The 25,242-nt window shown below is 36.7% G+C and overlaps 1 protein-coding gene across 2 annotated transcripts in view; it reads left to right on the top strand.

Moving 5' to 3' along the window:
- The window catches only part of KDM4C (lysine demethylase 4C), a 304,693-nt gene that overhangs the window by 265,732 nt on the left and 13,719 nt on the right, over window positions 1-25,242 (top strand). Inside the window, exons 18-19 of one of the 2 annotated variants that reach the window (XM_055790390.1) lie at window positions 7,679-7,864; window positions 14,709-14,879. In XM_055790390.1, coding sequence (XP_055646365.1) covers window positions 7,679-7,864; window positions 14,709-14,879 — 357 coding nt within the window. The remainder of the gene's footprint in view (window positions 1-7,678; window positions 7,865-14,708; window positions 14,880-25,242) is intronic. The other variant, XM_055790391.1, reaches the window with a different exon arrangement.

Raw genomic sequence — 25,242 nt, 5'->3', positions numbered from 1 at the left:
GTATAAATTGAGGGGAGTTGGCTGGGACCTGCATGTCGCTGCTTGGGGACTGGCTGGGCATCAGTCAGCAGGTTTTGAGCTATTGTATTGTGCATCACTTGTGTTTTTTCCTTTTGGGTTTTATTCCTCTCTCTCCTTCTCTCTCCTTTTCATTACAATTGTTGTTATTATTATTGTATTTGATTCTTTTGCAATTATTAAATTGTTCTCATCTCAGCCCATGGGGTTTATCTTTTTCCTGATTCTCCTCCCCACCCCACTGCCAGGGTGGTGGTGGGGAAGCAAACAAGTGGCTGCGTGATACCTAGTTGCTGGCTGGGATCAAACCATGACATTCACTCATTGAAAGCAGACTCCAAACTATATTACTTCAGACTTACTAGAGAATAAGATTGCTGTTTGTAATTGCTACTGATGCATAAGTGTTAGGTTTACTTCTCTGCTGGAATATATGACCAACAGAATTTCACCTACATCTAGATAATACCGTGTTTAATTTGCCATAGGCCCATGTTATAGGCAGATTTATGGACTAGTAGGAAATTACAAATAATTTTTTACAAGCAGTGGGTTTTTTTCCCCCTTAAGGTACTAGTTGTAATGTTTGAAATACCAGAAGGATACTTTATCTATCAACATTCTTAGTTAATTTTATATAATTGTCTAAACACGCTAAACATGCTAAACAGAGAAGTGGAATAGATGATCTAAAAAACTTTTTCTTCACATGTTCTGATTCTAAGATCTATCAGTTTCATATCTGAAATATTCAGTTTGGTTTAGGTTAATCAGGAATAAAAGGAAACATAAACTGAAAAAAAGAAATTAGCTTGTTTCCATAGAAACACACTATGCTCTCTGCCAAAATTAAGTGCTGACTTTGCATTCTGAAAGATGGTCGTGCAGACAACATGTGCTCAATGATCTGCAGATAATGTGTCAAATGTCTTCATAGTATGCATATTCTGATTATGTGGTGCATCATTAACAAATCTTTGTGCCAATACCTTGCTACCAACTCCTGAAGTATGACTAGAATGTAATCTCTCACTTCTAGTCCATGTTATGGCTTTGGACTGGAGAAAGAAAGTATTAGTTTCACTGTGCATCTTGTACTGTAGGTCTCAAGTTTATAACAGTTGATAAGCTGGTGAAGGTCCTTCTGTTAATATTCTCCGTAAAATATTTGCTCTGTTAAAATCTATCGGTATTTTACTATTGCTTTCAGTAGGACCAACATTGCATATCTAGAATGTGATCATACACAACAGCAATATTGCTTGTCTGGTAATACAAATTCTGAGGTAAAGCAGATCCATTATGAAATGCAGAGGTGCTAAATCAGATATCACAGGAAAAAAACACATCACCCATGATTTTTCATTAATTTCCGAAACTTTACAATGGTGTCTTTGCCTTAGTGTTTATTTCCAATGATACCTATAAGGCCAAAAAAGCCAAATATATAAAAGAGAATGAGAATATACAGTTCAGTTACTGACTAGTAGTTAATAACCATCTGCAGCAGTAGGAGAAGAGCACTTATGGGTTGATTTTTAGTAATAGTTGGGATTTAATTACTTTTAGAAGCTCTCTTGAAATAGCTTCTTTTTGTAGAACATAATGCTGTATTATAGTGTGCTTCTTCACATAACTCATTCTTCTTACCAAGGCATAAGAAATACTTTTGGGAGGAATCAATCAAATTGTTTCCTAAAATCAAACCCCAGCTTTCTGCCACAACCTCAACTTGCGCTTATTTTAATAAATCATTGCATCAGAAAGCAGTGTTACTGTGTTTACTTCATGATCCTGTTAGGGACTGGAATTTCATTTTGTAAATATTACTCTTTTTGAGGGAAGCAATATTAAATTCTTTATATAAGGTTGCATAATAATTATTATGAAAGCTATCAGTGAGCTTTCTTCTTCAAAATCCTGGCATCCAGTTTCCTCAGACTTGTTCTTTAAAATCCATTCTGTTTATATGTTTGCAACCTATTAATATTAAAGAGCTATTCCATGATTATGAAATCCATTTGCAGCAGCATATTTCTCATTTTGGGGGCAAAAAGAGGTCATTTCATCATCTAGAAAATTGCAGTACATTGTTCTGTCCTATATTCTTAATCTCCAGTTATATAAACAATTTTATTTATTCTCCAATTCATTTTGCATCTGAATCTCTGATTAGATTAAGATTGATCCTCATCTGCTTCCCCCATTGTGTCTGCCTCGCACTAATATCTAGCAAGCATTAAGTCAGAATGACGTTCTTCCTAGCAATCTAGGATGTTGAATTTGCTTTAGCTGGTCAGAACAGTTGTAGTTTCAGACTACTGAAGAACTGGCAGTTGGGCATTGAATTAACATGGCTGTATCTCAGTAAATGTGTTCATAGTATGTCAAGCCAGTTTATTTCACAAGTAGAAAGCTTTTATACCTAAATATGAGGGTGTTCCAGACAGAGAGGTGTTTAGATTCTGTCCTCTGCAAGAATGGTTCAGGATTTATTCCATTCTACACAAATCCTTCCTTTTACAAACTTTAAAAACTCGGACTTCAGGCAAGTGGGGAAGGGAGAGTGAAACCTGAGCCTTCACAATGGGTAATTCCCTCTTTTCTCTTGTGATTTTGATGCCTTCTTCCTTTGGTCACTTTCAGTGATTTATTTTTTTTTATTATTTTTTACATTCATATAATCCTTTTGTTTTCATGTATCACTACAAAAAGTAGTATTGACATGGGAAAGAAAAGGTGAAAAAAGTAATTTAAATTCATATGCTATAAAGCTCCAAGTGAAAGTATGAGAAATATATTATTAGTTAGAAACTAAGGAGGGAAAGAATTGCCAGTATGGGTCAGACACAGCATAGTTCAATTTACTGCTTACAGCTTATATAGGGCTTGGTATGTAGCTCAGCTAAGGTTCCAAAAGTCTGTGCAAAGAAGATTCGTATACTTTGCTCTGCTTTTATTCTGTGTATTCTGATTTTATTAATCAAATATCATAGATTAACTGTTTGACTTATAGTTTCAAAGATGAAAGAGCTTTTTCTCATATGACTGCATAGGGCCATGCTGCCTAATACAGTTATGCAAGCTCCGAATTTGCTTCTACACCTGACTTTTGTTTGTGGATCTGTGTACATTTTAAAATTCATGGCTAAGTTTGAGACTCGCTGTAAAGTTGAGGTATATCTGCATCATCCCTTTCATTGTCATACTTCTACAAAGGACACAGCATCTTACAAATAATAGGAAACATATTTCATTATTTGTCAACCTTGACTCTTTTTTTGCTTTCTGAAAGAAGACTGATTTTCAGCATTTTTCTGGTATTCCATTAGCATGGGGAGAAATAGAATTATTTTTTTCCCCTGCATGTACAGTAACTTTTCCCCCTGTTCATACCCACAATCTTAATCTTTTTTGATACCTAAAGATTGTAAGAGTGTAGCACAAAAGATTAATCTGTATTTGAAGTTTACTGATTGTATTGGGCCTGGCTGAGATGGAGTTAATTTTCCCATTATAGACCTCATACTGCTGTGCTTTGTATTGGTAGCTGGCAAGTTGGTGATAACACACCAGTGTTTTGGCTGTTGCTGAGCAGCGCTCACACAGCATCTGTCTCTCTAACATCCCCCTCCATCACCACTAGGCTGGGGGTGGGCAAGATCTTGGGAAGGGACATAGCCAAACTGACCCAAGGGGTATTCCATACCGTATGATGTTTGCTCAGATATAAAAGCTAAGGGAAAGGAGGAGGAAGGCAGGGGGTGGGGAATGGTGGGCATTCATTATTTACAGCGTTTGTCTTCTGGAGCAAGCGCTATGCGTACTACAGCCCTGCTTCCTGGGAAGCGTCTAGACATTGCCTGCTGATCGGAAGTAGAGAATAACATCTTTTGTTTTCCTGTGTTTCTACATGCAACCTTTGCTTTATTAAAGCTCCTTTATCTTGACTCATGAGTTTTTTCATCTTATTTTCACCCCTCCCTGTCTTGCTGAGGAGGGGAGTGATAGAGCACCTTGATAGGCACCTGGTGTTCAGCCAAGGTCAACCCACCACACTGATGTAACAACTATCTTCCTTGTATTTGACAGTGAGATGGATTCATGTCATTGTTAAAACACAGGAAGTATTTTCACTTTCTTTAAGCAACTTGAAGAACATAATTACATATAACCAAGCAGTGTTCCTTTTATGTAAGAGTAAAACAAAAGTAATTTCACTTTTCATCAGTGTTACAGTAATTTTGCACCAGCATGATGAAAATAAGAATACAGCAATAGTAATTTGACAGCTTTTTTTTTTTTTAAAAAAATATTTCAGTACTTTCATGTTGCACCTCTGAAGAGTACTGTGAGAAATAACTTTTCTTACAATATGTCAGTTCCTCTAACACTTTCTTATTAAGTTAACCTGTGCATGAAGAGAACAGAGAATTTGATCTGTTTTACAGGGATGCATGAAGTTTTGCTCTAATTTCTGTGGGTTTGGCCATCCCATTTTGTGTGTTACATTTTCAGTTTTCCTGACTGCACTTTCAGCGTCTCTTCCAGCATCCCTCACTGTCCTCATATTGTTTTTATTTTCCTGAACTTTTCTACTTCTGAAAGGTGATAAGACTTAAAATATTAAAACAGAACAATTTCACATATGTATAGATGGAAGTTCATCTTCTTCTAAAGCATTAGTCATGTAATGTAATGTTTCAGATTTCAACATCTCCCAAGTTTTCATGATACCTTAGTAAGATGCTGAAGCATCTTACAGCCACATTGTAATGTTTGCATATTTGCTGCCTTGCACAAGTGCTGCAAATAATTTAAGGGGATCAGCATTTCCTACTGTAACATACTTCCTTCAGTTTACTGTTAGTTTATCTGCAATTTACTCTTTCATCCCTTTTCCTCATTCTCTAAATTTTGTTTGAATTACATTTTTTGAGTGTTTTAGACAGAACATGTGGCAGGTTTTTTGTCTGGTTTTTCTTAATGTTCATATGTATTTTGTACTTCCTCTCATTAAGTGGACTGGTGAATTTCTGTGTATATCTGTGTTAAAAATCATTCAAAAGGAGCTTTGTATTTGCATGAATTCTGTGTTTAGACATTACACAGAATAGATTTCAATTGTATTTTCTTTCTGGAATTCCCATTTTATTTGGTTCTGAATATATGAAAAAATATATGAAAATAATATATAAGTCCTTAAGTCCCCTCAAGACACGGGTACTTGATCTATCTGAAAATGGCTTCATGCACATGAATACAAATGACAATGAGATATCAACACGTCAGTGATGTCTCTGGAACATTTGTTTTGATGACAAAATCATCTTTACCTCTTACTAGTCTTTCAGACCTGATGCTGCTACAGCAGACTGAGCTGAGTTCTGGTCCTTTTAATGAATGATAGGTAGAATTTTTAACTAAGTTCCGGATACTGCTCTTGTTTCTGCTTGTGCAAAGCCATGCAGACTGTTGGCTTTCAGAGAGGGTGGATATGAAGGCAGAACTTGAAGAGATTTTCACGTACAGAATGATGCATGGACTAGAACCCTGCATGACCAATGAGCTTGACAGGGCTAGCACTTGCAAAAGGCATTATTTCAATAACAAACTGTGTGCCAGTAAGCCACTGAAATGATGTAAGTGCTGAGTTACACAGTAAAATTTCTGCAGATTTTCTTCAGAATAGGGAAAATAATAAAAAAAAGAACAAAATTTTCGGGTGACCTGGGAAGAAGTATTTGATGTAAGTTAGTTTGAAATACTTCAAATTATTAACCGTACAGAAAAATAAATCAAAATTATTCTTACTTGTGTTCCCAACATAGGCAGACAAGAGTGTGTTTAACAAAATCAGTGACTTGCAAATTTAGAACAATGGAAGTAATCATTATTGCAGCAGTATGTTTTCAGATTATTGAATTCACTGTTTTGTGTCATTAAAGAAATTCTCTCTATTTTAGAACAGCTGAATTGATTTTATGATCATCAATAATATTGGCATTTTTGTTAGATGTGATGAGAGTTATCAGAAGATAGTCCCCATACGTGATCTAAAACAATTGTCCATAGAAGTTATTAAAGTAATTATTCTATCTACCATGTTTGTTAATGTCGTTTGGTGGCAGGATAGCAGTCATCTTGTACTTTGTCTTTTTTAATACGGTGGAGCTTATTTCCCAGAATTAGTTAACCTAGCTCATGTCCCATCATTTTTTTCATATGGGCCACTGACTTATGTCACTTACAAAATAGTGACAATATTTTCATGTGGTCTCCATTTTGACAAAAGGAGAAAAAGTAGTATGTCTTGACACTGGTAAGGCTGTTCACATGATGTTTTAATATATGAAGTGGGGAAATACTGCCTACTCAATCACCATTATGTTAAATACTTAACCAATGAAAGTCAGACTAAAAAGAATGAAAAGGGGCTTAGGAGCAGCCTTGAGCTGTGGAATTATGCGAAGGCTTGAGATAAAGAAAACATTTCTAACTTTGAGGAGATTTATCCGCTGTAACACATTGTCCTGGTTTCAGCTGGGATAGAGTTAATTTTCTTCCCAGTCACTGGTGCAGTGCTGTGCTTTGGATTTGGTGTGAGAACAATGTTGACAGCACATGGATGGTATTGGTTGTTGCTGGGTGGTGTTTATACCAAGTCAAGGACCTTCCAGTTTCTCAGGCCCTGCCAGCCAGAGGGCTGGAGGGGCACAAGGGACTGGGAGGGGACACAGCCAGGACAGCTGACCTGAACAAGCCAAAGGGATATTCCATACCATGGGACGTCATGCTGAGTATATAAAATGGGGGAAGAAGAAGGAAGGTGGGGACATTTGGCATTATGGCGTTTGTCTTCCTGAGTAACCGTTACACGTGATGGAGCCCGGCTTTCCTGGGGATGGCTGAGCACCCGCCTGCCCGTGGGAAGTGGTGAATGAATTCCTTGCTTTGCTTTGCTTGCGTGTGCGGTTTTTGCTTTACCTATTAAACTGTCTTTGTCTCTACCCAAGAGTTTTCATACTTTTACTCTTCTGATCCGCTCCCTCATCCCACAGTGGGGGGAGTGAGCACGTGGCTGTGTGGGGCTTCATTGCCAGCTGGGCTTAAACCACGGTTTATGTTATCTGAGAATGTTGTAGAAACTACTTCATGAATGATTTAGATTAGCCATCTCCCAAAGACTGTTTTAAGCATGCATTTAGTCCAGCTTCAAAGTAGGGGCCTGGGTTAAATGATATGTGGAAGTCCTGTCTAACCCTACATTTCTATGGGCCTATTCTCTTTATTTTTGAGTCCTACTGTTACTTTTTGCAGAATTCTGTATTGGATTTTTTATTTATCTGTTTTAAGAGGAGCAGGTTAATTTTCAGAGGAGTGTATGGAAAATATAGCTATCTGTATATCAGTTTTCTTACTATAGCACCAGAACAGATAGTCTTCACATTAACGTCAAAAAGGCAAAAATGCTATCTATTAATTACTGTATTACTAAGTTATCTTGTAATTAAAAAATGCTGGTTCTTTAGCCGCGCATATTGCAAGGTATAAAATGTAATCAATGAAGCACAAGTAACTTTTCAGTATTCAAGATACTTGCAGAAATCAATAAAGTTAAGATAGTACGGCAAACACTCTTGTTTGTTTTGCTTTACAGAAATGTATGTTCTGTAGACAGAAAATTAAGAAAATCTCTGGTGCCTGCATTCAGTGTTCGTATGGACGCTGCCCAGCCTCCTTCCACGTTACCTGTGCCCATGCTGCAGGAGTGCTGATGGAACCTGATGACTGGCCATATGTTGTCTACATCACATGTTTCAGGCACAAGACCAAACAAAATGTGGTAAGGAATATGTTTCCTTATTTGTTAAGAATTAGAACTGCAGAATTAAAGTATATATCCAGAGAAAATGGAAGAAAGGATCCATATTATGATCTCTGTCTATCATATTCCTATACATAGCAAAGTATTACATCTTGAAGGTTTTTCCTTGTGCTGTTACCTGAGAGAAATGGTACTTGATATACCTAACATATTTTTGCATTAGAATCATTGTTGAATGTATTGGTTTGACAGTCAGAACAAATCCTTCAGTTCTCTGTTTTGTTAAACTGGAGTGTGTTACAAATACCCAGATCACAGAATCTTGCAAATACTCACAGATAACTGTGAGATAAAGGATATGTTATATATGTAAGTTGTTTGTTCTGCAGCCAAGCAGTGTCTTGCAAATATCCAATTATAATTGTTCTATCATCTGGCAAAATAGCATGGTATGTCATGGAAATTCATGTTACTACTGTTCCCTTTTATTTCTAGCCAGTGCTGAGGAGAAACCTTTAATTTTACATGAGGCATATTAAGAATTAGTTTAATGTCTTTTTTTTTTCCAAATTAGTTGTTACTATCTCAGTTAAGAAAGAACTCTTGCCATTTATCTTGAGCTTTTGAAACTGTATTTTGTTTCCTAGCAACCTAGAAGGATTTAACATAGTCTTACATAGTTTGGTAAGTTAGTCAAGTTGAGCATCTTAAGTTTTCAAACTTTTTATCTCCTTTATACGTTAGAAGTGAAAGAAATAAACCTAGGTAAGGTCTGTGTAACATAAGTCTTTCTTTCAAGAGGTTGTCAGTGAATCCTTGGTCTCAATGACAATACTACTAAAAAGTAAGAATTTCTTTTGATTGTAGTAAAATGTAGTGCCTGCCAACTACAGGAATAAGTCCTGAGTGTTCAGTCTGCTGGTAATTCTTAAAAAGGGAAGCAAATTGTGTGTCACTGTTTAGAACTTCCACAGAACTGTTAAGCCTTGTAAAGATTTTTCTTTTCCAAAATGGATTGACATGTGAAACTAGTACACTAAACCAAATGGGTTTAGTTTCTTCAAACATTTTTCAGGAAAATGAGTTTGGTTTGAGAAACAAACTTAAACCTCTATCTGTATAGGCAGCTTAAGATATTTTTCTTGGCTTCCTTGGAAAACATTCTCATTTGTTGAAAATTAGTGGGTTAAAATAATGGTCAGCAAAAAAGGGCTGTTCTTCCCAAATATTTTCTAGTATTTGTTTGGGACAAATCTTTGTACTGTAGGTAGTGGGATTTGCATCACTAGTTGTGAAATCATTCCCCGATCAAACAGAAGTTTCTGCATAATACTTTCTTCTATTCCCACTTTGTATGTATATTACGACCACTTCCTCAGCCCCTTACTTTTCCACCTTCCTCTAAAATACCTGTTTCTGACGCTGGAATCCCCTTATGCAATGGAATCCCCCTTAAACAATGTGTGTGATTTTCTTCATATTATTCTCTTTTGTGATACTAAATAGTAAATGTGCTTAAGTTTTGGATTATTTCTCTATATTTATCCAACACTTAATATAGTGGTATATCTGCCTTAACAGTCTTTTTTTCTGGCTGTTCATGTTATTAATAGAAATAGCTACAAAATATTAATGAAAACCAGGTAGGTTGTTTAAGCAGAATTTATACTTTCAAGCTCATACAAAACAGTGCAGACTTTAGCAGTTAACTTTCTTAGTGTACACTTTCTCTGGAACAGAAAAGAAGTTATTAAATAACTATTATTTTGAATGGTGGGAAGTGAAAACTTCATCAGAATAAAACACAACAGTAATGGACCGACATGGAATCCCATAAAATCCATTTTTTTTTAGTGATTTTCTTGACCTATATTAGGTAGAGTAAAAAAACCCAAAAAACCCACAACAAACCCCCAAAACCAACCAACTATAGAGAAATGGGATTTTGTTTGTACTACTTAAAAGTTTGTGTGAAGGATGTTCAAAGTGCCTTGGAATTAGACCATCACATCCTTTCTTGAAACTCAGCACCAACCTTTTGAAAAATTCTGTGTTAATGGTTTTCTTGTGGCTCAAATCAAAATCAGATTTGCAGGAGAGAAAGAAAAATTATACTTTTATATTTTTCGTCAGGCCAAAACTTGGAAAGATTGGTTATTTTGTTAAAGAATCTTCTTCTGTGAAATTCTTAACTTACTCCTGAGACAAAGGAGATTGCCATATGTTTGTATATGCTTGGTTTTGTGCCCTGTCTTCTGGATAATTTATCTAATCTTATCTTCAAGCCTTTGGAAGTTTTTTTCACCATTGGTTTTCCTGTTACGGCTTTCTTAGCTATTAGCTATTCCTTTGTGCAGAAATTACATTGCTCTTCACCATTAGGCATAGCAATGTAGAAAAAGTAGAACAGGGGAATCATGCAGACTGAAAAATTATACTCTGCAAATTTTTACAGGAATCAAATACATTTCCATGTCAGCAAGAAAAAAAACAACTCTTCTGGTATTTAGCAGTTGAAAACACTGTATTTAAAGGAAGGACACTATTATTTCTCCTCCTTTCAAGGAAACAAACCTAAAAATGTCTGGGTTTTTTCAGTAATATAGACCCTAGATATTGTGCCTAAATGGTCAGTGAATACCTGTGATTGCTACTTTCTTCAGGTTTTAAAAAAATACCAAACAATCCAAAACTTAACAACCAAAAGGTGGCTTCTGGGATCTAGGAAAAACTGTGATATGTTTCTGTAGTGGTGTTGTAATATGTAAATCAATGAGGTTATGCAACAAAAACCCTTCCTACATTCAGATAACTTTACTTTTACCGGTATTAGTGTATCTTTTCACCTCCAGCAAGGGCTTATTGTAATGATGAGGTGGAGTATGCAACCAAATTATTTATGCCTGTGATCTCAAGCAAATTGTGTCCAAATTATTCACCAATATACTATCATAAGTAATTTTCACTGGGGATCAGATTCTGCATTGTCTTTGGGATTTTTTCCTAGAGTATTATTTTAATGTCAACCATGGAAAACACTGTTCGGTGTTTTGATGAAAAATCATCAAAAAGACAATCAAAAGGGAAATCATAATCCTTGCATCCACATAGTACTACCAAATGAAGGAAATATACCAAGAACTGGAGTTTTTAAAGGTCAATATGACTTATCAAAAATATGATCTTTGGAGGTCCGTGGACTCAAAAGTAAGCATGCCTATTGTACTTGCTGAACGTACAGCTTTAGGAATAGCATAAAAATTTGGTAGCAGAAGAGTTGTTTTATACAGAACGTTTTTTGATTATTCCTGTTGCAGCCTGTATTATTTTGTTATGTAAATTAGAGTGTCAATATGCAAGGAAGGCTCTGTGATTTACCACTTACAGACAGTAGGCCATGTTTTTTCATTTTTCCTTTTACTGTTCTTCTCTCTGGGCATGAAACATATCACTCACACATTTTTCATCAAACTGCAAAACCACTTTGAAGTACAGTTGAGAATAGGTGCTGCAGATGGATTTGTTTTGATTAAAAGAACTTTCATACACAAGGAAATGAGGCAAAGAAGTTGTATGCAACTTCTGTATGCTAACAGGAAAAAAAAACAAATGCAAAGGATCCATAGAAGTTTAGCAAAGACAGCACTGAGGGTCAGAGAAAGCCAGCTGGAGGCAAACATATACTCAGAGGTGGTGTTTCATTTGGGAAGTGTGATCAGAAGAGGCCATTTAGGCAGCTGTGCATTTTGAAAAGCTGTCTTTAGAAGGAGCAAAGACAGAAGCTGCAAAAAACCATTAGACAGGAGTTGCAAAAACCTACTGTTGCTGCTTTTTTGAGCTATTTCAAATTATCTTCTGCTATTATCAGCCAGTTCTTACCTCTGTAGCACACAGGGAATGGAGGGATGCTGTCAGATGGAAGCTGTAGACCCTTTTTATGTTGAATACCTGAGTAATGCAATGTCATTGTTTGCCATTGTCTGCTAACTGCTGCCAGCCCTGTAACATTTCATAAAGACTAAGGCATGCCTTAGGAAAGACATATTCAAAAATCATGAATCAACACATTTTTGTTGATGTCATGATTTGACATCATGCCTAAATTGGTGTTCTGAGGAGTAAGCTTAAAATGATGAGAGTTATCTTCCTGTATCAAATATATTTCCAAATTGTGAGGATCCCCCATTAAACATTGTAGTCAGAGAAAGTTTCTAGGTATTTAGATATACATCAGATTCCTATTTCATGATAATTGTTATATTTTCATATATATATATAGCTTATATATTTTATTTAACAAGATTTTTATGTCCTGCTGTACTGAAAATGAAGGAGAAAGTAATTTTCCTTCTTATCTTTTTGAAGTTTGCACACAGAAGGGGAAGTTAACTTTTTTCCTTTGTATCTGGTGGTTTTCTGTATTTCTGCCACTATCTTAGTTCATCCTTGGCTTAGGTACTTTTAAAGAAAATCATGCTTTTTAAACCACAGCTTTCTCAATAATCTGGTAACTACCACAGCAGTTTCTTTAATCTGATAGACTCCCTTACATAACAACTGTCCTTTCTAGTCAAAAATGACATTCTTAACATCAATAAATTCTTAAGATTTTCTGACAGGAAATGTTTTCTGGGACATGCAATCAATCACAGACTGTGCTTGTCAATATTCTTTCTGAGAAATAAATCTAGAATCCTACCAAGATAACATATTAAAAAATAATCTTCTCCGTGTGTTAGGATGCATATCTGGGTTTTATTATTTGTTCTAATGAGCCATGGCATTTCTTCTCTGAAATTTTTATTATTAAATGAACCTCTGTTGTCACTTAAAATATTATAATTTTCCTTTTGTCTTCTCTGAAGAGTCTCATCTTCAGGCTTTAAAAACATTTGAACTTTTTAATAGAGCTTTTTTTCCTTGGGCTTCTGTAATACCAGCCTTTGTAAAATATATCATATAAGTAATCAATTCATACTCTCCAGCTTACTTCTGACCCTGCCCCGCCCAACTGTATAGACTAAAGTCTAGAATTGAAAGGTAAATTAAAAGTTAAGCTTACATACATTTCCAGACTGGATAAAAAGTGCTAACTGACATGTAATTGCTCCTGTGATAATATCAGTAAATTCTTATGTAAGTAGTTAATTTTGCAACTTAGTTTAACTATAGGCAGGTAAAATGGGGAAGAAACAATTTTGTTATACGTGTAAAGGGTTCAATAATTTGTGAGTATGCTCAGAACATTATTTCTGGGTAAACCTGAAAATGCTCTAGAAACATCATTGGGGTTTACTATCTGAGGTGACCTCAACTAAATCCTCCAAATGCGTATGTCAGGCAGAGCTCTGACACGCAGAGGTTTAGTGCACTGTCTCCAAAATGGTACAGAATATTTGTCCTTAGTCTGCAGGAGCAGAGTTTTAAAAGTTCTAAATCCCAGAAATTGGTCCAAGAAAAAGGCACAATAATGATTACAGTCTCCTCAAAACCAGAAGTGTTCAAGTTTAGGGTGAGTTTTTCTCTTCCCCAAAAGCACTGACATTACTGTTAATGCTTGGAATCTAATGAAAAGAACTGGTGCTGTCCTTGGTTCTCCCTTTGATATTAGTGCTAAAAATTCTATAGCTGTAGCAATTCCCAGATTTTCACAGACACTTTTTAAGATTATTACATTGATTGAAGGATTCACAGCCTTTGAAGGTTTGAAAAACAGTGCTAGGGCTAGGAAATTGAGTAACTACTTTAGCATATGTAATAAAGTATTCTCATGCTGTTTATATAAACAGTTCTAATAAAAAATATTTTATGCTTAAAATATACCAGTGTAGTTGCTCCTTGTAGTAGCATCTTCCATGATAAGAAAAGTTCAACTGTTCACATATAGCCATTCACAGTAGCTCATCTTTCATAAGCAAATAGACCTTTGTGAGGTAATGAATAGACAGCCAGGATCATAAGATGCAAGTGCCCTGTGTTATTAGGATGAGAAGCTCTTGATGTTATTTTTCCTGGGAGAAGAAGCTTGCTTTTTAAGTGAAAGGTTCATGGGGATACAATAGTTGGGAGCTGAGATGTAACAGCTGTCTGCATCATGTGAGCTTCTGAGCATTTGCTCATTTACAAGCTTCCATTATTTTTTTTTTATTTATTCATAGAATCCATCAAGCAGTTTTTGATGTAGAATTTTTGCATAGTTTAACAACCCTGCTACTTTTTTGAGTGACATAACTAGGTCTGGGGCATTAAAACTGAGAAATGAAAAAAAAATTGTTACTGATTTGCTGCATAAATAACTGACGAAGGGTGGTCAGTGTCTGAAGTTTTAAAGCAAAAGTTCTGCACAGTATGGGTTAGGAAGTTACTCAGATACACTGCTGTAGACAGCTCTGACAGAGCTGGATATGCGTTTAGTTGTTGCATCCCATTCAGCAAAATATGTAGAACCTTACTGAAATCCAGTACTTAAAACTCTGATAATTTAAAATAATGGAAGACCATAGTGTGGGTTCATCACATTTTGCCTCTTCAAGCAAATTCTGCAAATTATTCTACAAATAAAATTTACAAATACTGCTAATTGTATGTTATTGATCTAATGCAGACTAGTTAGAAGGCATCACTTGCAAAAATATATTTGAGTGCTGTGATTTGTTATTCTTCAGATGCCATTTGTTTTCTCATAAAATGGAAAAAAATTATGTGTAAAACAATTCTGTGTGATCATGATGGGAAGAAATTATTTTGTATTTGAAGTTTTTACATTGGGTGATGAGCTGTTATCAACCCTTTTTGACACTGATAAATTTCTGATGAGTAAGTTGCTATTTTAAAATGACTTATTTTAAATTCTTCTTTCAAGAGAGCTAAAGCATGTGAGAAGACCATTACAGTTGGGCAGACAGTCATCACGAAACATAAGAATACACGATACTATAGTTGCAGAGTCATAGGAGTGACATCCCAACTTTTCTATGAAGTCATGTTTGATGATGGCTCTTTTAGTCTGGATACTTTTCCTGAAGACATTGTAGTAAGTACTTTCTCACATACCTGTTCTGGTTTGGTTGGGGTTTTGGGGGTTTTTTTGGTTGTTTCTTGGTGGTGGTGGTGTTATTTATTTCCTTTTGTGGGTTTGCTTGGTTTGTTTGTTTGTTTTTAATTAGAGGGTTGGAACCTTTTGAACTACTTCTTTTGACCTTGAGGAGATAATGTCTTAATATTCAGTTCATGTCTGTTACTTTTGCTGCTGAGAATGTTTATTAATGAGCTTCCAAACCTTGGTTGTTCTAATTAGTCTTTGCCATTTGAACAACTAAATCAAAAGTAATCTTAGATTTTTTTTAAAATTAAATAATATATGTATTTAATAAAGGATATGAGGGGGAATTCCATATATCCTTCTCTGTCTCTGAGAGATGACTTGTTAAAGTTCCTTGTAGAATAGAAAAATCCTGCTGTAATGGGAAGGACAACTTTCAAGGATCTGTTCTAACAACTTGTTACACCTTTTGATATTTAGTTTGTTAGATTACATTATTAATGCTAAAAATCATCAGAGAGAAGAATGTGTAGTTTATTGCATTTCCAAAAAGCAATTGAGATTGTGATTTCCATATGCATTTCCATAAACTAACATGTTTCTCAGAACTGTTAAGAACAACATTGCGTACTTGGTGCACATGAACAAAATTTGCAGACAGTTGGGGAAGGATTCTGTTTCCTTCCAAATCTGCAATGAATACATTGGATGTTAACATTTGTGGTGTTCATCAGGTGCCTCTTGACATCTTTCTTACGATATGACTCTAACCCTTGTTTACCTTCATGCTCCTCTGAGTCTGTTTTGTGCTGAACTGGTATTTTTGGCGTACCGCCTGCTAATAATCTCTGAAAGTTAGAGCTTTCAGTGAATATTGATAGGCAAAAGTGCTGTTTGTTGCAATACCACTTTTCACTTAGCCCTGCTTCCTATTCTGTATGTTGAGGGGGAGAGTCTGGCAAATGCAGTCGTGCAAAAGAATACATGCTTTGCAGCTGTAAGGGCTGTGAAGTGCTCTAGGAGTACTCCTCCATATTCTTCTACTGCTAAAGTCTTTGAGTCTTCTGTTTTCTGCAGACCTAATGTTTTCCTGGAAGTAGCATTAGCTGAAGATACATCAGTGGAAATATTACTGTGGTTCTTAGAAGCTTCTTAGTTATTGAAAAGTCTGATGCCTTTTGAAAATACGGTATTTGAAAAGGTACATTTCACAGCAGTGTAAGGGGATTGAGCTGTTTACCTCCCACTGGTCTGAATAGAAGACAGTCAGTGAATCCCTCTTACATGTCTTTGAAATTATCCTTTAATTCAAAACACTCTGAAAGGCTTCATTAATGATCAAAGACATTCTGATTGAGGATGATCAAGATACTACATAAATGTGGCTGTATTGTTACTAAAAGCACCTCTTTTGTGTATGCCTGCATCAAGGATCTGGTAAGGCAGAGATGAGAAACTGCTTGCTGCCCTAGTGGGGTAGTCTGATCCAGAGCTAAGAATAAATGTAATCAGGTCTGGATATGCCTCAGTGCTTCTCAGATAGTGGATGAACAACACATAATTGTTTGATGAAAACACCAAACAAATTTCACATTCCTTAGAGAAATCTTGTTGTGTTTTCATTAGATAATATACCTGCAGCAGTTACTGGAAGGGAAAAAATAATGTTTTTTCTTCTGCTTGGACTAAAACTTGCTAATCCATGCAATGTGCGTATCAGGTGTTAGTGCCGCTGGGAGGACTTAATTCATCAAATCTGGTATGAAAGCAATGTTGCTGCCTATTGAAGAACTTATTTTTCTAATCTGTTTTCACTTTTCGACTAGCTTACAAAGATAGCAGGAGCTTTCTGCTTTTCCAGTATGTGCTGAATCTACTGCATCATTTCAGCTCAGCTCGGAATAGACCACAATTCCAATGTTCAGACATAGTGATTTATTTTTCAGGAGGAAAATAGGGAGCAGGGAAATTTCAGTCTCAAAGATTCATGAAACTCTCTTTGCATGTTTCTTTGCATGAAAGTTTCTTTCATGAAACTTTCTTTGCATGGTACACTACAAAATCAGGGTGTATATTGTTCTCTTCTCATACTTGTTTTGCTTGGTTTGTGTTAGCATTTGCTAAATATATCAGGTTTGGGTGTTTTTTTTGTTGTTGTTTTGTTTTGTTTGTTTGTTTTTTAAGTATAGGTGTTAGATATAGACATCACTATATAGATTTTTTTTATTTCAAGTTATTACATCAGTACTATTCCTGATTTCTACCTTGTCAGAATTTCTTAGAATAATCACTTCTCAATTACAACAAATTGGAATCAATTTAAATCAAATTAAATCAATTAGATGATGTGTTAACCAGTCAGCTTTCCCTCAACCCAGCAGGTGTAAGAGGGTGCAAAGTAGTATATGGGTACAATTTTTTGCTGGAAGAAACAGTAGGACAACTTCCTCTGCGAGTCATGGCAAGACAGCAATGAGGGCGATAATACGTGATATCTTGAAGGAGGTGAGATGACAGCTCTAGCAGTTAGTTTAATGATGCATGCAGACAAGTGGGGAGTGTATATGCTGAGCAACCGCTACCAACAACCAGCGTGTATGTGTGCCCGTTGCCACTTCTTGAAGGTTTAATGCTCTGTAACTTGTCAGACAGCCCCTAGCTCAGCACCAAGAGGAGTACTGTCCTGCCCAACCGGCCACATGCCAGTTTACAGAATATGCATAAGGAAATGTCTCATTTTTTTTGGCCTGCACATTTAGGGAGGGTGTCCCATAGTCCTCCCTCCTGCCCCCTCCCCATTAGTACCTGATGGACATACCTCCACTGACATATCTTGACAATTTGCTAGAAATGAATATTCTGGGTATTTAGCTAGAAGTTTTATTTGTTTCTTTATGTATTGTGGCTATCAATAATGCCTTAACAGCAAATATAATACAAATAAATATACGTATATATGTAATGTGAAATTAGAGTTAAGGATGAGGTTTTTCCCACACTACCTTAAAATCCCAGCTAAACAGGGATACCTTGCAGTATGCTTGGTAGTAGGTAGAAAGGTCCCACCACATTATTTTGATTGCAAGGAAGAAAGGAAGAAAAAAGAAAGTAATTGCACAGTCAAGTGTGCTCTGAGTCTGTGGGGAGATCTGGTTACAAGACAGCTGAGCATACCCCTTCTGAAGTGGTAGACATCCTTCCAGGTCACTTGCCTCAGTAAGTGCCCTGGTCCTTCAGTGACTAGTTTACACAGAATTCCTTGCTGTCCTGGTTTCACCTTGTGGTTATCAAGCAAACTAGGTGAACAAAAATGAGTGTACTCGTGCTCCCATGACATACCCACATTTAGTTTACTATTAAGTGTGTAAATGTAAGGGTTCTTGACTGAGAAGGTAAAGCTGATCTGTGGGTTGTCATGCCCACAATGCAAAATGTTTTACTTATGAAGATCTATAAATTGAGTATCATCCTAAGTGGCATTGTAGCTAATGGAATGCTTCTGTAAATGTTCCTTACAAGCAGGAGCATCTTAAGAGTTGAGGAAGTGAGAGGTATTTAGAAGGACACTTGGATACTGTATTCTGGAGTTCCCAAGTTTGTTTTGCAGAACCACGTTATGGTCATTTTCTGAAGTCCTGATAAAATCCCAAAAGCACACTCTTGAAAATGTGTGCATTAGTTCAGCTTAAGACATTCAGACTGAGCTTCAAAAGCAGAAACAAAAAATGATCTTTGCATGTGTCATGTTGGTCCATTTTCTTAATTTTCTATTGTCTGCTGCTGTTTTTTGAAACGTATGCCACCTTATCTGAAAAAATATTCAAGCATGAACCCCCCCCCACCAAGCATACCAACAGTAATACCTGGAATCCTTAACAGAATTATGCTGATACTTAACGCAAGTACCTTCTTTCAGCAGTGGACCCAAGAGAGCCTTCAGTGTGAAAAGAATGGAGGAGATTAAGCTCTAACTTTCTGTGTCTATCAATACTTTAAATCCACCACTGGCAGGGGAGGGAGAAACAGGGCTATTGAGAACTCTGACAGCCAAAGTACTTCATTGAAATTATCATGAAGGCTACAATTTCTTACAGTGTGCACCTAAATTTCACGACATCCAAAATCATTATTCTCTGCTTTCTTTGTAATAAAATGGAGCACATTTTATTTGCCAGTATTTGAAGAAAAATCTGGCAGTAGGATAGCATGTAACTTGAGAAGCTATTAAAAAAGAAATAAAATACTTTGCTCAGCCAGGGACCTTCTTTACAATCCTCTACCTCTGTCCTAGCCCACAGATGCTCACTTTACACCCCTACAAAATTGTGAAATGAAAGCTTTGACACCTCATGATGCACACTGTAATGCATACACATACTGTTTGCATAGACTTGCCAATTATCCTATCTTTCTTGATGATTGTGGACTCGCTGAGATTCTGAATGATCCTTCATGACCTAGATATCTGGCAGGGGGTTGAAGCTGCATAGGCATTTATAGTCTTAGAAGTTGCTCAAGATGAGGTGAACTGATTGGGGTAAAGTACAGGCAAAGGGCTCAGGCTGAATGCAGATTGTCGCAAGGACAGTATTATTAGACTAATGAGAGAGAACGGATTTGTTTCATCCTCCTTTGAGAGGTAGAACAAATGGGATTTAGCTGGATGGTTCTTCAGAAATTATTTCCTCCACAGGCTGGTTAAAGGGAACATTAGTTTAAAACCATAATGTGCCATTATGTAGGTGGGACTTCTTGCATGCGCAAGCTAGAAAAGGTAGCTCACTTTTGGGGGCTGTGAGTGTTGGTAGTCAGGATGTAGCTACAAGAACAAAGTCTTACTTCTTTACAAGAACCCCCTAATGACTTTCTCTGTGTCTACTGACTTTCACTGATGCAATATATATGTGTCTACATACATCTATGTAGAGGCTCAATAAGCTTCTCAGTTTCTATGTACGTTAATACTGTTGCTACTGCTTTTGAAAAAACATACTGCTTGAACAATGCATATTCAGAAACACTGGGCTAGCATGTAATTCTGGACAGTCCATTAATGTCCACCTGGATATAAAAAAAATAGAAGTTTTGATCCTAGCCCTGGTAATTTCCAAAGGATGCTGTGTTTTTTTGAAAACATATCCTACAAACCAGACATATGTAACTTTTTATCCATTGGCCTTGTCTGGCACTATAAATGACTAAACTCCTGGCTAGTTTCCAGCATCTTTTCCCGTGGTATCTCTTCTGTATGCCTTTCTTTATCTCTTCTGACAACTGTTTTCTGCTTGTCTACCTGTTCAAATCAAAACTTTAAATAGTAGTGCTCCTAGTATCTGTAAAAGATCCATTAGACTTCTGACAGACAATTATAGTTTATTGTTCAGTTTTATTATACTGGCATTTAAATCTATAAAGAATGGCTAAGGAAATTAGAACTGTTGAATTTGCACTCTTTCTGAGCAATCTGTAGATACTTTGGATGCACTCCAGTATCACTATCACTAGCGATTTCTGAGAATGTGAAATAGAAAAGCAAGCAATGCATTTCTGAAGGTAAAAAAGGACAGATTGTGTTTGGTATAAACTTAGTCAAAAAGTCCTCAGAACTAGTTGTGTGATGTGGGAAAAAAACCCCAACCTGATGAATTACAATAGGTTTAACAACATTTTTTTTTTAATTTCTTTACAGGAATAACATTGAGTCTCTGTGCTGAATAATGCACTACTCATGTTGGGCTGGCACAATTATTTTTGCAGCATTATAAAATTACCTGCTGTGTAGTTGAACTTGCTACTCAGCAATTTGTGTGGTGTGACCATTGACAGACAGTTCTGATACATTCTGGAATGCAAGTCTGAGAGCTGCATGATGTGCCTCTGAGGAGAAAACTTGGCTTTCTTTTCCTGGTTAGATAGATCTGTAAAAATTGTGAAGGATTTTGCATTCTTGTTCTGTAAAATACTCCAATAAATTAAATATGTATATAAGTTTTGAAGAATTTGCTTCAATTTTGTGTGAGCTGAGAGATTTATTTCAACACATTCTTGTAACTGTGGATTTTTGCACTGGATTTGCAAACACTAATACACAGAGTGCTATGCTTTGCACATGCAAATCATTGCTTGCCTCTTCTGAATAGTAACACAATGAATGAATTCTTGTTTTTAAAACTGTTTATTAAGTTAGAATTAAACTTTTTCAAAAGCAAAGACTAAGTTCTGAGGCTTCAGTGTGGAGGCTTTTATTCCATCAATTAACTCCTGAAGCTGCAAAACATCAAAAGATGCAATAGTCTGATTCTGATCTGAAACTTGTTTTACAGTACTATAACCATATTGTTTTAAGTCAGTTACTTTCACTTTATTCCATTATGGAGAACCAAAGTGATTTTTCTGTGGCCCCTTCTTTTTCTTTGTTTCCTGTTACAATAGAAAGACAGGGAACTTAATAGATAAGCATAAAAAAATGAATATACGATAGATTAAAGGCAAATTAAAGCTTCAAATATAAGTATTATCTTTACATGGTTTCCAGTGTATAATGTCCTTTCCACTTTATAATGGAATGCTTTATGGATCCTTATCAACAATGATTTTAGATGACCTGAATGTAATGGCCCCACAGCTCAGCAGGAGAAACAAAGTGGAAGATAATCCATTACTTTGTGGGTTACGTTAAGATGGCTGACTTTGCAGTGAAGCAGGTGAGGGACAGAAATATATTTCAGTGCTTCTTGTGTTTGTTTAGTGAGTGGGTGTCCATGTCTGGGATGACAATGAGTACTGTCGTGATGAGCATGTGGAGCATAGTGAAATCCCTGGAACTGCATAGGAACCATTGAGATAAGATGGGACAGCTAGGAGCGGGGAAGGAGCATTATTTCCCCTCCCACCTTTTTTCTGAGGTAACATGGGAAGTGTAGGATTTTCAGATCTGGTAATTTACCTTATTTGTTGTGTTTTTCAGAAGTAGATTGTTTCCAGACTTGCCATGTGTGTTGGGGTGGGGGTGGTGGAATCATCTTCTCTGGTGCGTGTTACGTCCTGAGGCAGGGGCAGAAGCAGAACATGAGCTGTGCTTGGTACTCGTCTGACTGCAACTAATTTACTGGGAACTTTAAGCCTTTAGGACCTCACCAATATATAGGTGGGCAGGATACAAGGTAGTACTGTAGGATTCAGGGTCTCATCTGAGTTTAATGTAAGCATAAGCAAGGATCCTCTGCTGCACTGTGGGAGCCTTGTACTTCAGTCAGGCACAGCAAGTTGGGCAGCCTGGTGTCCTTGCCAACTTCACCTTCCTACTGCTGATGCTGAGGTTTGTCCCATAAGACTATGTTCTACCCCAAATGAAGGCTGTGCCGCACCTTATTGTGGTGCCCAATACCACCCTGGACATCCTAAGCCACATTGCATTCTGGGCAATTCTGCGTTTGTTGCTTAGCATTACATATGTATTTATGTTATTAATACTTTGCTGAAAGGCAATGTGATGATTGAAATAGTATCTTTCTAAGCTGGAAGTAAAACATTTTTAGATGTATTCAGGGATACAAGATCTAATTTGTCTTCCAGTTTCCCTTTGGTGAAAGTGTATATTCTCTTTGTAAGAGAAGATTCAGTAACATTTCAAGGACAACAAATTATACATACATTAAAAGAATTTTTATACAATGGATTCTGTGATCCAAGGCTAAATTTATTGAACTACAGTAACTATTCTATTGGTGATTCCACTGAATTTATACCAATTCAAAACCAGAATGGCACTCCTGGGAATAAGGCCTGCTCTTTCAAATGCTAATGCACTGTGTAAATTGCTGTTCCTGTTTGGATAAAATTCTGACTGTGGCAAATTAGCTACCGCTCTCCTTTTCATTCAGATTGTCTTGGAACATATGAAACCTAATTCTGTGTTTCTAAAAATTTGCATTAACTGTTGTATACTGTCAGTTCCCAAAAGGAAAGCACAGTTTGACAGTCTGTTGAGATCAACAGTTGTTTCAGAAAGTTTCCACAATTTGTTTCTCTGCTTCCACTTTAATGGTGTCGGTGGATATATTGACTGTTTGCAGCTGTGGTGCGCTATTTGTTGGTATGACAAGCTTTTCTGAATTGGAGGTGTTGTAAATCACATTAGTTGTGCTCCTTATAAAGCAGTCACTCGTGGGTATGACCGTGGAAGCGTAGTCACTAGCATTCACGTTGAAAGTTAATGTTAGCTGAAGTAACCAGGCAGGGAAGACGACTTGCATTCAACACCTTTGCAAGATGGCTTGGGGGATGCTGAAGCTCCATGCCCAGGGCTCCTCAGAGGTACCCTTCATTCCTGCTGTTCCTGCTCCGCTGCTGGGTCTGCACAGTCAGAGCTGGCTTCCTGGCTGCCTGGCCGACCTGCATTTGGTTCTGCACTGGTTTCTGTCAGTACAGATAGCACTGTCTCATGGTTGGTACCCTAGCAGCAATCAAGCAGGGTAGTAAATTTAACTCAGGTCCTAATTTAAAGGGAAAATTTAGAAATGGCTGCTGCAGTTCAACTAGAGTCAGCGAGGGGACTATTTCTGTGCAAAAGCCTGATAATCAGGCCCGGATTTTTTCTACTTTTTCATGTTCTGAATCTGGGGACTAGAAACCCACTTGGAATCTTATCACAGAAAATCTGGTTTCTCCAAAATAAGAGGATAGAATTTGGTTCTATTGTTTTGGAAACCATGCATGAATTCTAAGTTATTTTTCAGAAACCATGGAATTTCTAGGATAAAGGCCCAAATGATTCTATGACATGGCTTTCTCCATGCAAATTGTGGTCAGGCAGATGAATACTTAAGGTTAGAGCTGTTTGTATGGATTTAAAGAATGCAGAAGGTGACAGAAAATGGACAGTTTCTATTTTACAGATTAACAATATGTATAAATTTACAAACACAAGATGATTAATAGCAAAAAATACGTAGATAGGCAGAACAGGAAGGCCAAGATTATTGCAATTACAGTTTTTCAGCTCTAGTTCATCTTTTTGGTATCTGCTTCTCTTTGATCTTTGAAACCTCAGGGCTAGATTATCAGCTTTCAGTCTGCTAGGAGGAGGATTATAATATTGTGCCATGGCCCCTGTGCATCAGGGATGGAACAACGTGGGAAGTATCTGTATCGCCAGACACATTGCAGGGCTGAAAGCAAGGGTGCTGCTTACCTCTGCCTTTTGCCATTCCTTCTTGCCAAGTTGCATGACAACAACGTAGTGGGATTCACAAGAACCCCCTGATACAGAAATCTGCAGCAGCACAATGAAATGGATTCTTACACAGTCCTCCTGCAAGACTGCTGTTGATTGTTGAAGTATATCTTCCTGGAGGGTTTTGATGTTGTATGGTACAGAAATAATGAGTGCAAAGGATGAAAAATATGTTCAGATAACCTAATTGTTAGAAATACTAGTTCTGAGCTAACATTTAAACTGTATTTAAATTCATAACAATCCCAGGAAGAATAATGCTGTTCAGGTTCTGTGTATATTATACTATTCCTGTACTACTAGTAAAATAATTTTATTCTGTCACTTTGTTACAGAGCCAAACAGCAAAAATAGGATTAGAAGTGTGTGCTGCCTCGCAAAATCTGTTACAAGAGCCACACTTAAGCACTTTAGCCCTGTACTGTTTTATGTCAATTATACCACTAGTGGTGTTTAATGAGAATTTGAATAAACAATGAGTCATTTTGTGCTTTGTGTTTTGTGTTTACAAACCTCAGGTTTGTAAAACAGTGCAGATATAAGGGGAAAATTTATGCTTATGGATGGGTTAGTGCTGAGTAAGAGTAAACTTCAAGAGCGAACCACTTGCAGACAATATTCCTACTTAAAACTGTATACTATACATCGATTTCCTTCAATATCTTTCCAAGTGTTTGGCCTTATTTTCTTATACCTGGAAAAATAAATCTCAATCTTCTTTTGTATTGTTATATAGAGGTACATAAGAGGTATATATGAATGTTTTAAGGCTACGCTCAGGGAAAATGGGTCTCCAGTGTTATTCATCAGCTTTAGAGGAGGTTCTTCAGATTGTTACTTAAGGATGCCAAATGGTTTTTACCTCACAATTTGCCTCCTCTTCCCTATTAAGACCACTGTACAAGCACAGCTGTGGGAGCTGAGTTTAGTAATCTCCCACAGGAAATATTCTGATCTGATCAAAATGAAGGTTGATTTTCTTCATCCTAATATGAGGAGTTCCACCGAATGCTCATGCAAATGTATGAGTGGGAGGCAAAAGCAACTTTTAAAGCAGAACATATTGGTCTAAGTTAGCAAGTGTGGGATTGTATCAGGGACCTTCATCATCATCTCAAC

The sequence above is a fragment of the Falco peregrinus genome, chromosome Z (assembly GCF_023634155.1).
Source record: "Falco peregrinus isolate bFalPer1 chromosome Z, bFalPer1.pri, whole genome shotgun sequence".
Lineage (NCBI taxonomy): Eukaryota > Metazoa > Chordata > Aves > Falconiformes > Falconidae > Falco > Falco peregrinus.
Note: the sequence above shows the minus strand (reverse complement) of the source record. Positions and strands in the feature narration are given on the sequence as shown.